Consider the following 15,796-nt stretch of genomic DNA (forward strand, 5'->3'; position numbering starts at 1 on the left):
TTGTTGTCCAGGGAAATTTTATCTCTGGTTTGTTTTGTTGTAAAAGATTCTATCTCAGAAATGCTGTGAATCAGAGATGAAGGGGAGTAATGATGAACTTAGGGGAAACAGAAGGAAAACGTGTGGGTGTAGGAGTTTGCACGTCTGTAAGCCATAATAGACATGCAAATAGAAAAGCAAGTGCTTGTGGACATTTTATTCATCAGCTGTTTAACACTAGATTTACACACTTCAAAGAAATCATTCTGACTCATTCTAGAGAACCTTTATCAGCTATTTTATAAGCATTTCGTTTACTGATCCAATTATAAACCGAACGGAATGCTATCCGCTAACACAGGTTGAAATGTTTTCATTACACGCAGCTGTTTGGTGTCTCCAGGTGTGGGAGGGCACACAGCAGGGATGGGGATTAACGAAGCATTAATGAGGCGAGATGCAGGAGGTGCTCACAGCCGTGTGGTCTGCGCTGGTCAGCGCAGGGGACGGGTGTCCAACGTGATGGGGCGCACAGCCACAGCCCCGCATCCCGCTTTACAGCCAGCCACCCATAGGTACACACAGCACCACAGGTACCCCAGGAGCTCCCTGCCGTACCGAACTATTTTACGTGAACACAATAAAAAAATCCCCCTCTAACTGCATTTATGTCGAGCGCCGTATTCTTTAGCATCGTGTCATTCTGCAGCATTGGCATCTTAAGCGTTTCAGCATCCTGATTTTTATGATAACGGCAAGGGCCACCAGGCACGGAACGGAAAACATTTTAACCTAATTCCTGGTAATTCTGATCTATTTTTGTGCTGATGTAGCTGCTCCATGCAGGTGCTGTCTGGTGGTGCTCAGGCCTTTCTTGTAGGTGCAGAAGCTGTAGTCATGAAGATAGTGCGTAGGAGCAGTAAGTATATGATGCGAAGGAACAATCATAATTATCTAATACAATTTAGTTTTCCCGTATTTATAGAAAACTGCTCGAAGCGATTCTTGCACAGAATTAAAAAAAGTAAAATTAAAGCAAATAATGATAATAAATTGCTCTCCTTAGTGTCCTGGTCCTGCGGGACGGGTGAGGAGCGGCCGGAGCGGCTCTGGAGCTTCGTTGGGAGAGTCCAGAAGAGGGAGCTTGGAATTAAAGAGTGAAGAGATTTAAAAGTACCAGAAGGAATAAATTGTTCAAATATGGGAACTTTGTTATGATCGCCCTTTATCACTGGTGGAATTGGCTTCACATTAATAACAGCAGAGGCTCGTTTTAGGGATGATAATTATTCTTGTCCTGGGGTGTTTCTGCTGCAGTTTTCTTTCAGCTATTAGGTTAAAATACTTATTTTTGCAGCGTGGTGTCCACCGTTGCTTTTGCAGAATGTTTGAGAAAATGACAAGTAATTAATTGCATGGAAAATATAAGTCATATATGCTCATCTGTGGCTTAAAGGGCCATCCGTCTCTCTTGTCAGCTCAGCTGCACTGACCCGGTTTGGTGCCGCCGGGATGGATCTGTCCCACTTTGGGGCACACGGTTCCTCGTTGTGCCAGGTGCTTCCCCAGGTCACTTCTGCAGTGCCAACACATGCGAGTGATGCCTTTGACTTTGTTACTTCTGGTGCTTCTCATAATAATGTGTGTGGAGCTTTCTCAAAGTAGAAGTTCAGTAGAGTATGTGTGCAGCAACCTGTGTTCTTACGGTAAATAACCTCCTGAAACCTTTGCGTTAGAGTCCGGTACCTGCTGGCTGAGAAGAGCCCGTAATCGCTATCCTGTACCTACAAAACCAGAAGGCAGCCTGGGCAGTTTAGAATATGTGCTTCTCTATGTGTCTGTGTATATATAGAAATAGATTTGTACATCATAGCCAGGTAGAAAGTGTATTTTATTGACCAAGTTGCTCTTTTTGGTTCGCTCGTTTGTTTTTCTTCTGGTATTTTTACCCATCTTGACTCTTTGTCCCCAGATCGAAATCTCTTGATCTCTGCTCTCAAACAGAAAACAGACAAACGTAATTAATTGTCATTGAAATATAATTTTCAACAACGTCTTATTTTGGTTTTAACCTTTTACTAAGAAACTTAATTCTGAAGTAATTTCATAGTGTGAAGTAGACCCTCTGAAGATATCACAGCAGGACATTTAGATGGGTTTCAGAACTTTAAAAAGCATTTTAAGTGGGAAATGAGCCGTTTTCCAGAGAAATCTTCAGTTGATTAAACTATTGTTTTTCTGCAAAACAAAGTTCCCTAATTTCTAATCAAAGCCTTCTGATCTGCATAGACTTTGTTGATGAGCAGGGTTTACAAGCGAAGCTGGGACGCGGTTATTCGTGCAGAGGAGCGTGGATACTCCTCCCCAGTGCTCGGCCGGCACATTTTCCATGCGTTACCAGTGGGATCGCGTCCAGCTGGCTCCTGACTCACTCCCCGGTGTCTGCGGCGCAGGGCAGGACCAGCTCATGGCTCCAGGACCAGCTCATGGCTCCAGGACCACCTCGTGGCTCCAGGACCAGCTCATCTCTCCAGGACCAGCTCGTGGCTCCAGGACCACCTCACGTCTCCTTGGGAGGAGCTCGGTGCCAAACCCGTGGTCCCAGTGGGTGGAGGCGGCTTCCAGAGATCCCAGCTCAAAGCAGGTCCGCTCAGAGCTGGCTGCTCTAAGCAAGAGCCTTGCCCAGTTGAGTTTTGGAACAACCTCCCTTCCCTGGGCCCCTCTTCCAGTATTTGACCACCCTCATAGTGAAACTTTTTCCTTCATATCAGATGGGAATTTCCTCTGTTCCCATTTGTGCCTGTTGCCTTAACATCTTAAGGAGAGCCTGGCTGTGTCTTCTCTACACCCTCCCATTAAGCACAGCAATAGGATCTCCCCTGTCTTCTCCCACCCTCTCTGATCTGTGTGCTCCAGGCCCTGGACCACTTTGGTGTCCACTGTTGACTGGCTCCAGTTTGTCAATGTCTTTCTTGTATCGGGGAGCCCAAAAGTGGCCATGGTGCTCCAGGCTGTCTTACAAAGGCTGAACAAAGGGAAATAATTGATTTCTTCAACCTGCTGGCTACCCCCCTGTTGATACAGCCCAGTCTGCAGTTGTCCTTGAACTGCAAGCTACAAAAATGCATGAACTGGTCTGCAGTGATTGACTGTGAGAGCTGCGGTGCGTGCAGCTGACTCTGCTGGAAGAGCTGCTGCGGGGCAGCGGGTCGGTGTTGGCACAGCGGGACGCGCGGGTCGGTGTTGGCACAGCGGGACGCGCGGGTCGGTGTTGGCACAGCGGGACGCGCGGGTCGGTGTTGGCACAGCGGGACGCGCGGGTCGGTGTTGGCACAGCGGGACGCGCGGGTCGGTGTTGGCACAGCGGGACGCGCGGGTCGGTGTTGGCACAGCGGGACGCGCGGGTCGGTGTTGGCACAGCGGGACGCGCGGCTCAGCGTGGGCACTGCGTGGTGTTTTCCTCTACCTCCTATCGCGTGTTGCCACAGGGCTCCTTACACACAGGCTGATGGGTCACAGAGTCACAGTGTCGGGTGGGAAGGGCCCTGGAAAGCTCATCCAGTGCAATCCCCCCATGGAGCAGGAACACCCAGCTGAGGTTCCACAGGAAGGGGTCCAGGCGGGTTTGAATGTCTGCAGAGAAGGAGACTCCACAACCTCCCTGGGCAGCCTGGGCCAGGCTCTGCCACCCTCACCATGAAGAAGTTTCTTCTCAAATTTAAGTGGAACCTCTTGTGTTCCAGTTTGCACCCATTGCCCATTGTCCTATCATTGGTGTCACCGAGAAGAGCCTGGCTCCATCCTCCTGACACTGCCACTTTCCATATTGATCCCCAGGAATGAGTCCCCCCTCAGTCTCCTCTCCTCCAGCTCCAGAGCCCCAGCTCCCTCAGCCTTTCTGGAACTGGTCTTTCTGGTCTGGAACTGGGATGAGCTGAAGGAAGACTGGCTCTTCCTCAGCCTTGGCAAAGCTTGGCTGGAGGTGGCAATAAGAAGTGGACCAGAGTTGCATTTCCACAGGGCCCAGCCTCGCGGGCAGGCGTGGGACAACCAAAGCCTCGGCAGCATGACCTCAATGAACTGATGCTTAGGAGGGGTGGGCAGGAGGAAAAGAGGCCCTGGTGGAAGCGTTGGGTAGGGTGTGGGTTGAACCTCGTCACTCCTGAGCCACAAGGCTTGGCCCCTTTCTCAGGGTCACCCTCTTGTGCCAGTTGGCCGTGGCAGGTGGTTTTCCACATGATCTCCGCACGTGCTCTTTCATTTTCAAAGCTATTGTTAACTTGTTGAAGATGGTGTGAACCATTGACGGGTAGATGTGTAGAGTCTGTAACGTGAATTGATGCTCTGCTCATAAAGTTTCATTCAGCGTAATAAGTCAGAAACCTATAAAAGGACTTCATAAAACAGTAAAAACGGGAATGCTTCGCAGAAATAGGAGTCGACAATTTTCTGTTTCACATGCCTGTTACTTATGTGGACTCGTGACTTAATAAATGTTATGGAATTAGTCATGGACGTTAATTTCGACCTGCCATTCAGAATGTCTTCACAGGTCTGATTTCAAAGACTTATATGGCCATTATAGTAAAATTAATGTATGTCTTAATTGCAGTAACACCTAAACGTTGGCCACTATACTGAAGTAATTAAATATTCTCAAGTGTTAATAGCTTTGTATGCTGCTGTAATTAATTTGTTGGTGTCCTAACAGGAAAAAAGAATTAGAGAAGTAGATTGGAGATGTTTTCATTAAGGCTTTGGTACCGACTCTCCCTCTTGGGTACGCGCCTGTGACTCCGTATGTTTGGTTATAGCCATTGTAAGCTTCGGGCTGTTAGTTTTAAATACCTCTAAAAGGGAGTCTTTTATCTTACCTGTGTGCATTCCCTTTATTCTCAATGGTCAGCAAACAGCAGGGACGGTTTGGTGGTGGTTTCGGTGTTGTACATCGGTGGTCCTGGGAGTGAGCAGGACGCCTGGTGCACAGCACAGGCCCTCGCGTTCATTCAGCGCTGAAGTACCGCGTTTGTTCCTTCACTGCGTACATGTCAATTGAAGCCAGTTGTCTTGTTTAAATTCTGTGCTCCTCATCCGGACCTTAGAACGATTGCTAGAAAGTCGTTATCTTTTCAGGAAATGAATCATAAGAAAATGTCAGACATACACAAGAGGAGACACCTCCCCCCCGACTTTAGGAGCCTTAAAATAGTACCCAGCTATAGGAGCTGCAGCAGGGCTGCTATCAACCATCTTTACTGAACTTTAAAGGTGTGTGAGTAGGAAAGGTTTAAAACACTGGAGCCCTGCTGGGGCAGCCTTGCTCTGAGAAACGCTCAGTGTCATTTGTTGAATTATGGCAGAGCAGCTACATATCTGTAAAGCCGTGCTCAACAACACAGCCTGGCTTTGTTGTGCTAGACATAGCCAAAGAAGAACAAACTCGGTGTGGTGCACACACGAGGGCTTTCCGAGCCTGCCCGCACAGTGAAGCTGTTCCGATTGAACTCTGACAGATTATAACCTGCAGGTATAACAAGGATTTTCCATTTTTGCCTAACACGTATACATTTTGTCTCTTCCATTTTTCCTTTCCTGCAATGCATTCAGCACAGCAAGGGCTGGAAAGAAATCTGATTGTGAAACTGATAAATTGTTTTACATAGTTTCCCTATTTTGGCCATTGCCATGGTCTGGGTTTGAAAGTGCTTGGAATCCTCCTTCTCTCGCTTTGTTTTAACAAGCTGCTTCTTGGTTGCCCATTGCCGGTGCTGTATAACCTACGGTGCACGTTATATTTTTGTCTATCTCGTGTTCTCCGTCAACTCCGAGCAGCCTCGGTGTAAAAGCAGATGAGATGATGTATTTTTATCCCTCATTTTCTCTGGTGAGAAGGAGAACCCCGTGGCCCTGCCCTCTCTCCTGGCTTCCTCTTAGCACAGTCCCTTACATCTTGGCAAAAGGGGCCTAGAAAACACTACTGAATTAAATCTGCAAAGTGTTTCATCGTATCTATTTCGTAACCTCTGTGGCAGACTCTTTTCTGGTCTAAATAGACCCGGTCTCATTGATTCGAATGGAGTTTTCCTTCTTTGCCTGTTCCCCATCTGATTGCAGTCGTTTGCAATTCTCCGGTACACTCATAGAAGACACTTCATGTGTTAAAACTTGCTGCGAGCCTTTGATATCTCTGACCTTTAAAAAAAAGCCTTTTAAATTTTTATATTCCCTAAGAAGACAGATGGGGTTTTTTTTGATTGAATAGATAGAGATTTCGTGTCGAAACGCATTTCTTGGTTTCACTTTGTTGGACTGGTTCACTGCTCTGTGTGTTTTGTGCTGCTCCCAATCTTGTCTTATAATTCGTTTTTGAATGACACTGTAAAAAAGTTACAAAGAGTTAAATGTGCAGAAATCCCCTGGAAAGCATTAGCAGCGTCCTGCCAGTGTCTCCCTTTGGATCCACGTGTGAATATCCAGGTACATCCAGTCCCACCTGCAGCAAACCTTCCAAGCCAAGGTGCCCTTGGGACCTTCTGATTGGAACCAGTGTTTAACCGTGAGTAACCAGACACGGATCCTCTGTGAACAAATGGTGAAGCGTGTCGAAAGCCTTGACCTTGGCGAGGGTGGGAGGGAGCCCTGGAGCCCCGCGGGATGCGCCGGGTGCGCCTCCTGCAGTCCCGTGGAGCAACACCCGAGATGCCAACACCCGTGCGGGTTTCTTCTTCCATCACCCGAGTGAGCCAGCTGGAAAGAGGGAGAACGATGTATTTTCAACAAAATAAGTCAACCCCTCTGAGCAGCCCTCGTTTACAGCGCAGCCACTGAGATGCTGGCACTGGGAGGATGGCGGTTGGGCGCGCGGCGTCGCTGGCACGGCCGCTCTGGAGTTCAGCGCTGGCGCGAGGGCCCGACAGAGGCTGCTGTGTTCTGCTCGTGCCGAGCTCCCCAGATGAAATCATGGCGGTTCAGCATTGGGTCAACACTTAACCAGTGATTTTCTGCCTTTGTGTTTATACTGGAATCAAACCTGCTCGCGCAGGAAAATCATTTGTGATTGTTAGGAATCTGTGTGTGTATGTGGCACTAATTACTTAACAAAACCTTCCAAGCCGAGAAATACACCTGCCTGCTTTTGCAGAGCTGCGGAAGAACGTGGCTTGGCCTTTGCCCGATGGTGAGATGGGTGCAGCGCTCTATTTGTAAGGGGTTTTTTTAACCATAATGGTCAGAGGGTGATTTTGAATGGCTTAGAACCAGGTGCATGGTACAGGAAAAACCAACAGGCCGTATTTTTGGCCCTGGCCGTATTATTTTTGCCTTTAGCAAGTGCTGCTTCTTAACTTGTTCAGTATTTAAAGATCTACTTGCATTCCCTGTCTACATAGACAGACCCAGCACACATGGCTGAGCTGAATATGGAACATAGGACCTTTATTGAGGAGGTGGAAAATATGCTCGCTTATTGTAGTTTGAGATTTTGGCTTAGGTTAGGAACAAATTTTTCAAATTTTTGAAGTATTTTGGCATGTTGATCCTTGGCACATTTGAGTGTTTGTTTCAGAGGCTGCGAGTAAAGACAGTACGAGAATTCTGCTCTTAGTCTGAATTAAATCAAAAGGCAGATTTCACACAGGGACCTTAAGCATGTGGTACTTCAGGAGCTGATGTTTTGCAGAGGGGTGGTTTTCTTTGGTGGTGTTCTCACTGTCCCAGTTTTTGGCTGCCGGACGTGTGGGTTGAGACGCTTTCTGCCTGCTGATCCGTATCGTCTGAGATCTGAGCCTGTTCATGGGGCTCAGTCGCATCATCCGAAAACAAAACCACTCCGAACCATTAATCACTGTGAGAGATCTTGGCCTGACTGTATCAATCAAGACCAGTAGTTCCCCAGTGGAGGAGAATCACGATGCCGTGTTTCCAGTGACAGTTGTGAGATTATTGGTCACTCGCTTTAATTTATGAAAGATAAGCCCTTGTTTCACTTTGGAGTGTAAATCAGCATCTCCATGACTTTGCATCCCGTGTGTGTTTGTGTGTGTTTTAGGTTGATGTTTGATGACATGTCCTTCAGAGCTCGCTCTAAAGGTCCAAGTCTTGGTCTAATAAGATGGAGACTTTGCTGAAACACAGTGGTAGAATATTTACACCAATAGTAGTGTAAAAGTGCCGATGGTGCTCAGGGCTCTTTGTTCCTTGCAGTGCCCGCTGGAAGTTTTAGTCTGTAAGATGTAAAGAGGTTTTTGAAAGAACCTAAAAGGTGGTGTAGAAATGAGAGGTGCAACATCTTGGAGAAGGGTGCAGTGCTATACATAATTTATTAGGCACTCTTTGTACGGTCAATTGTTAAGTTATAAATAAAATACAGCCTTAAAACAAAGGTGAAAGGCTGGAACTGTGGGCAGTTATTTCCTCTGTATTTCTATTAAAAAAAGCCAAACGTTTCCAAGTTTGTTCAGACAGTCACATTTTGGTTTGGTTCTTGATATTCACAGTGTTGTGCCTTTTCTGGATGTACCTCACTGAGGACCTTCATCTTTGCCATGTGGAGGGATGTTTTCTCCAGTAGATCCTCCGCGGGCTGCAGGACAAGTTCCGAAGCTTGGGGAGGTGTGGAGGGCAAAGCACGGGGAGGCACGTGAGCCCCTGTCACCGCGGGTTTCCACGTCCCAGAGCTGCTGGGGAGCAGTGAGACTCGCCTCATCCATACAAGGTCCCTCAACCGCTTTCCCTTTTGATTCATTGCGTTTGGCACCGACCCTCGCCGGACGTTCCCCCAGCCCATCTGAGCCTCGGCTCCCGGCTCCTTAGGCTGGGTCTGCACAGGGCCCAGCGCCGCAGCCCGCCCGGCACTCGCTGCTTCTGCACCCACAGCAAAGCCCCTCGGGCTCCAGAGGTGCGGAATGCATGAGTTCAGTGGATTGAAGAATACAACCCACATACTTTTCGGAATGATTTATTAAATATCTTTGCATTGGTCTTCAGAATGAGGTGAGAAAGAGGTTTCTCCGTAATACCCGCTGAGCAGGTGTGGGTATTTTCTGAGTGTGAGCAGGAACAGCACGGGTGGGCCTGATGGAACAACAGGGGTAGAATGTAGGATGTTATGACAGGTGGCGGTCTGAGCATCCCTTACAGGTACTGCGGAGCACCTTGGAAAAGGGGTTTGAAACCTCCCCATTCTCCTACAAGTGGTGCTGACGCAGACCCACGACACCGAGCAAAACCATTCTGGCTGCCGAAAAGGAAAGACATGAGCAATTCGAACTTAGGAGTGAAACATTTCCTAGAACTAAGCCTGAATAAATTCTGGAACAGCTGAACAGGAAATAAGCTAATAATGGGATTTTACAATATGCATTTCCCATATAAGGCATTGAAATGTAGCATGGGTTTGTTTGCTGATTCTCTGGCTATTTTGCTGTAAATTTTAGGCTTCTTCTCTGCCTGCACTCAGTTACAAGAGTGAGGACTTTGCTGTGTGCAGGCTGAAGTGTTTCATCTCGCTGCTGTCGTCAGTGGTCGCTGCACGGACCATTCCTGGACCCGGCCACGGAACAGACTCGTTAACAGGCCCCCCTTGCTGCCTTTTGTTTGCGTCGGGGAGCTGCTTCCTTTAGCCCTTGAGGCTGATGCATGGGAAGGGGAAGAGAGGTGGGCAGCGCCCGTCTCGCTGCGGTTCGTGCTTCTGAAAATAAGCTCCCCAAAATGCAATGTGGGGAAAGGAAGCCCTGGCTCCAGGGAGCCTGCTGTCTCCCTCAATAAACAAAGGACTGCATTTGGGCAAGTTGCCCACGGTGTTGGTGCAGGGTGCGTTCGCGGCCGCGCCGCTCTGCCTGGCCTTTTAAGGATATGTGACAGTATGCCGGAGAGCACGGTAAGGTGTGTAATTCAGCGGTGATTAATGAGCGCAAAGCTCCTCTGCAGCTTCGGTGTTTCTGTAGCATCGGTCAGATTCCCTTCTCACGAGTAACTCGCGAAGGTTTTCAGCCTCTGGCCTGTTCCGCGAGTGCGATCTCTCGCCAGCTCTTACGCTGCGTTATTGTAGAGCCGTCTACCTCCCCAAACGTGCTCTGTATTGCGGAACAGGTTTTGCTTGTGAATGCGAGGCCAGATGTGCAGGAGAGGAGAGCGAGCTCCTGTTTGGACATCTCGCAGTTCCAGCTGTGGCACACACCGCTCACAGCTGGAAACCTCAGATCTGTCTGCTCAGACAATGAAACACTCAAGCTGGCTAGTTTGTGCCGTGCTATAAGAAGCGATCTATATGCGCTATATATAAGAAGTGGCCCATATGTGTATAATTCAGGAGTTCTTTCAAAATAGCATGCACTGAATCACGGTCTCAGTTTAAACCACAGCTTGTGCCAAACGAGTTGTTTTGATTTCTTGCCCAGCAGGGTCTCACTGTCCGGTTGCACCTGACATTACACCCAGCGTTTGCCTTGGCTTTTTCTGCAAAAAGCTGTTCCTGAAGGCCGAGTGAAACAATGCAGGTGGGTCTGCTGGCCGGGTAGAAATAGATCTGATTCACCAACCGATGTTTCTTTTCTTTTGCAGTGACATATTTGATGCCATGTTCCCCGTCACACACATCGCAGGAGAAACGGTCATACAACAGGGTAATTCTTCCCCTCGTTTTTGCTCTTGTATGTTTGCTAAAAATGTACAGTTCGCATCTCTGTCTGAGGTTTTACCCTCTTTGCTTAGCAAGAGGAATAACCATATTCCAGAAGCTTCTGAGGGTGCAGTTCTATTACACGTTCATAGAGGCAGATCTTGTGCTACTTGTGCAGAGATCTACAAAACCACAGCAGTACATCTCCAGGGTTTCAAGGTGCTACGGTTAGATGTGGATAGATAGAATATTCATTCCTTACCTGAAGATAGAAAGTAAAGTGCAGCTCGGAATGCAGGAGGGTGGCACAGGCCAGCTGGGAGCAATGAGAGATGGGAAGCGTTTTTGTAGCTGTTGGCAGTATGGAAGGCTGCGTTGCGCTGTATCGCAGGTATCGCTCTTGGCAGCTCACCTGCCCACCTCCTGTGTTGTGCAGAACTTCATCGCCCTCGGGCTGTATTAAAGCCTCTCGCGTGTTTACACTGAATGCAGCATTGAATCAATCGAAAGAGATAAATTAATGCCATTGAAAGATATTAATAGGAAGAAATCATAGTGATATTTTGATTGCAAAGGCAAAGAGGCAAGGCTGTTTCAGAAAATGAATCTCTGTGTGGGTAATCTGGAGTACAAACCCGTGCAAATATGGGGCCAGGAAATTATTGAACCTTCGGGAAACAATCACCTTTTGTATTTTGCTTCCAGGTGATGAAGGAGACAACTTCTATGTCATTGACCAAGGCGAGGTGGATGTAAGTACACTCCTATGGTATAATATTTAGTTTGAAGCTCCACTGTAAATCCCCAGGGCTCAATCCAGCCCTGTGCTGCGGTTCTGCCTCCTTCCTTCTTGAAGCAAACTTCGCGGGGTTGCTCTCATTACTGCGCCTTTGTTGTGTTAAGTCATTTGCGCGTAATTTTGTAATTGGCGTGTTTTACATCCCCGCTTATTTGCCTGTTCCAAGCAGGAAGATCTGGTCTCGAAGCCAAGCAGATGACATGATGTTCAGAGCCCTAGCGCGCCTGGGGCTGTGCGGTGTTTGCAGAGCAGGGCGCCGCGCTGGGGCGCCCGCGGCAGCTCTAGGCACTCAGCTCATGTGCTGCTTTGGGTCTGGTTTGCTTCGCTTCGTTTTGTTTTTCCAAATCGAGATACAGCCCGAGGCAATGAGTTTAATCTCAGAAACCTTAATTTGCTTTTAAAATTAGGACCAAGTATATGAACAATGGTGCGTATTAATAAAGCAAGGATTATTGTAAGTGGAAAGTGATCTGTTAGACCACAAAGTGTTTACAGGAGTATGTGGCAAAACTTTGAAGAGAAGCTTCTTTCTGAACCTGCTTTCCAAGTCGCAATCTGTTCACCTCTTATCTTGTAGTCCCATATGGAACTCACCCTTTTGCAGTTTTGCTACGAATTCCTCATTTGACTGCGTTTTCTCCATTTACCTTACACATCCACAGCTGTCAGACAGAAGCCTGCTCATTAGCAACATTGCTCTCCAGGTGCCCAGATGAGTTTTGTTTGGCGTATTTAAAGAAGAAAGTGCTTTATTTTAAACCTGGGCAGGAGGCACACGGTTATTTCAGTGAAAGTTGGCTGGTTTAGCAGCCTGTTTGTGTGGGGAGACCATCTAATTGGTATTGTTGGGAACCGAAACCTCACCCGGTGCCGCTGCCTCTGGAAGCTGCTCCGCAGGAAATCCTCTGACTCACTGTTCCTATCAGGCGAGGCTCTCAGGAGCAAACGTCGCCACATCCACGGGGCCCGAGGAGAAAAGAGCTGTATTTATAGAACAGGGCTACAATTTCGTTTTAAAATAATCGCTTAGGGCCTGATACCGAGCTTAATGAGTTCACTGGCTTTGACTCAGACCCACAAACACGCGCAAATGCGCACACTGAAGTTATAGAGTAATAGTTTTTAAAAATAATTTGTCCTCGCTGAGAACCTTCAGGAAAGCGTCTCCAGCCTTTGGCTCAGGGGTGGCGGGGGACCAAGTGACATCAGGAAAGACTCTGTAAAACCCTTTGCAACTAATCACAAAAAATACAATCTTCCATGTGCACATATTGCAGTTACAAAGCAGTGATAAGAAAAAAGGCAGTTTGTGTATTTTTTGCCAGTGTCGGTTGCCACTAATGGCCAAAGTGGCTGTGGCTCTGCAGGCGTTGAGGAGGGCTGGTTCAGGCCACCCGTTGCTGTGTTCTCTGTTGGGTAAGAGCATCTCATTTACTCATCACATTACGGTGTATCAGACGTTCTGCTTGTGTTTTTATGGGAAGCTGGAATTCTTTCCTCTTGCCCACAAAGAGCCCCAGAAGAGACAAGCGTCCAGATCACTTTGCACTGATGGTTTCTTGGGTTCATTAAAGTCTTATGCAGAATAATCGTACATTTCCCAGAGCGTTTCAAGGGCCTTTGAGGTTTCTGAGATGGGATATGGGGTAGATTCTGAAAACTGCCACAGTGACTAAATGCCCTCAGTGTCACTGCAGTGCAGTTACACACAGGCTCCTAAGCTGTATAAGTGGTTTTGAACATTTTATCCCAAATCCCTGATTTGACACGCTGCATAAGCACCAGTGGGCCTTGAAGCATTAGAGCAATTCTGTAGAATTCAGTGGAACCCACTAAAGGCAAAGCACAGTGCACAGCTTTGTTTGACGCTGTTAGAGTTGAAGGCAGAGGTTTTCTTTGTATTCCGAGTAGTTCGCAGTCCTCCAACCACTTAGGTATGATATAGGATATACATTTTTCCTGCCTTGTCTTTGAGACCTGCAACAGCAGATTTTCTGAGGAAAGAATGCAATAACTGGGTTTCTTTGAGTAGATTGCAACTTTGATTTCATGAGCAATCTCAATCCCTACTCCCCTCATTGCCAAAATCAGCTTGTATCCGCTGGGCAGATCCCAGTAACGTCATCCCGACGCTTCTCACGCACACGTATGGGCAGTTTTCTGACATGAGCTGTGCCACAAAGGCGTCCTAACAAGTCTTAAGAGATGTCATTTGGGCTGAGCTTATTCCAGGGGCAGCCCAAGCTCATGACCTTTGGAAGTTTTGGAAATCCCTTCCGTGAGCAGCTCTCCCTTCCACATCCCCTTCGTTCATCCCGCACCCCACCACGCTCTCCCCATCTCCTCAGCCGGGCGCTCTCTCCTTCCTAAGCCTTCCCTTTATCTCCAGCCAAAACACACGCTGAATTCCTTTGCAAGGGCCTGTGCAAAGCACCAGCATCATTCTCTCATCCAGGAACAAGTTGCTGCCACAGCCTGGTAGCTACAGAAGTTACCGCCACTGGGGAGCTGCAGGGAGGGGACCCCAATTTCCCCCCGCGGAGTGAAGTTGGTACCAGGGCAGTCAGTGCATAACTTGCTCCTGGAGGAGGCGGCAGCTCCCGGACCTGCTGGGTGTTCACCCTCACCCCGCATTCAGTGCTGCCCAAAAGGAGTTCTGCCGCTTTCCGAGCAGCAATGCTTAAATCCTGCTTGTCTGAAGGAAACCCAGGCCGCTAGTAAGCGAGCCGCAGCTCATTTAAGCCTTGCCAGAGAGTTTTTTGGCACGCTTCCACCCTTCTCCAAGAAAAAAAGCAACTTGGAGAGTAGGCAATTGACCCCGAGGCTTAAAGCCTGGAGCCATTTTCTGCCTAGTTCAGCTGGTGTTGGCGTATGCACCGAGGCTTTGAAGCCCTGGCCTGGCGAGCTGCAGTCGTTGTGTCCCCAAGCTGCAGTCGTTGTGTCCCCAAGCTGCTGTCGTTGTGTCCCCAAGCTGCTGTCGTTATGTCCCCAAGCTGCTGTCGTTGGGTCCCCAAGCTGCTGTCGTTGTGTCCCCGAGCTGCCTCCATCATGTCCCCGAGTGCTGTCATTGTGTCCCTGAGCTGCCTCCATCATGTCCCCGAGCTGCTTCCATCGTGTCCCCGAGCTGCCTCCATCATGTCCCCAAGCTGCCTCCATCATGTCCCCAAGCTGCTGTTATCGTGTCCCTGAGCTGCTTCCATCATGTCCCCGAGCTGCTTCCATTGTGTCCCCAAGCTGCTTCCATTGTGTCCCCGAGCTGCTGTCGTTGTGTCCCCGAGCTGCCTCCATCGTGTCCCCAAGCTGCCTCCATCATGTCCCCAAGCTGCTGTTATCGTGTCCCTGAGCTGCTTCCATCATGTCCCCGAGCTGCTTCCATTGTGTCCCCAAGCTGCTTCCATTGTGTCCCCGAGCTGCTGTCGTTGTGTCCCCGAGCTGCTTCCATCATGTCCCCAAGCTGCCTCCATCATGTCCCCAAGCTGCTTCCATTGTGTCCCCAAGCTGCTTCCATTGTGTCCCCGAGCTGCTGTCGTTGTGTCCCCGAGCTGCTTCCATCATGTCCCCAAGCTGCCTCCATCATGTCCCCGAGCTGCTTCCATTGTGTCCCCGAGCTGCCTCCATCATGTCCCCAAGCTGCTTCCATTGTGTCCCCAAGCTGCTTCCATTGCGTCCCCAAGCTGGCAGAAGCAGCAGCTACACCAGGACTGGTGGGTTCAAGGAGCAGTTTGCTCTGAGAACACCGTGGCTGATAAGCACCTGGGTTTTCCATACACATGGAGAGAAGGTTGCAGTTGCCACTGTCAAATCCTCATCCTCTGTAAGAAAGTCATGGCAAAACTAAGAATCTATCAGCCAAACAACAGAAACCAAACAGAAACCACCAACGAAAGCAGAGTGTGGTGTTTTGAGCCTAAAGAACCCCAACATTTACTGGTAATTTACTGTTATTGGTGTAGGCACCCCAGACGGTGAGCAAGAGCATTCTAATATTTTCCATTAGAAATAATGTGAGTGAAATTAGAAGCACAATAAAACATTTTAAGATATGATAGCACCATATCCTCTACTGTTATACTTTCTGAGGGTATAAAGAAGCCCCATTAATGTATCCATAGAATGAAGTATCTGTACATTTCTTGCCTGGTGTGACTATGGCAGCCAAAGCAGAGGCAGCACCCTGCAATCCCACTGCTCATGGACCGCGAGCCGAGGAGAGGGGCACAGGTTGTCATACCTAAAATACCAATATTCAGAAAGCAGGAAGAGGTAGGTCTGGGAGAACCATTTATTTCCCTCTAATACCATATATTCTCCAAACCGGGGATAATTGACCGAAGCAGGCGTTGGATGGGAAAGGTCACGAAGGCGTTATCGGCCTCCCCTCGGCTGCCGGGGTTGGGAGG

General features: G+C 48.5%; 1 protein-coding gene across 3 annotated transcripts in view; it reads left to right on the top strand.

Annotated features, from left to right (window-relative positions):
* The window catches only part of PRKAR1B (protein kinase cAMP-dependent type I regulatory subunit beta), an 88,168-nt gene that overhangs the window by 38,463 nt on the left and 33,909 nt on the right, over positions 1 to 15,796 (top strand). For all 3 annotated transcript variants that reach the window (XM_071815049.1, XM_065850715.2, XM_065850714.2), the window contains exons 5-6: positions 10,540 to 10,601; positions 11,303 to 11,349. In XM_071815049.1, the coding sequence (XP_071671150.1) occupies positions 10,540 to 10,601; positions 11,303 to 11,349 (109 nt within the window). The remainder of the gene's footprint in view (positions 1 to 10,539; positions 10,602 to 11,302; positions 11,350 to 15,796) is intronic.

The sequence above is a fragment of the Patagioenas fasciata genome, chromosome 15 (assembly GCF_037038585.1).
Source record: "Patagioenas fasciata isolate bPatFas1 chromosome 15, bPatFas1.hap1, whole genome shotgun sequence".
Taxonomy (NCBI): Eukaryota; Metazoa; Chordata; class Aves; order Columbiformes; family Columbidae; genus Patagioenas; species Patagioenas fasciata.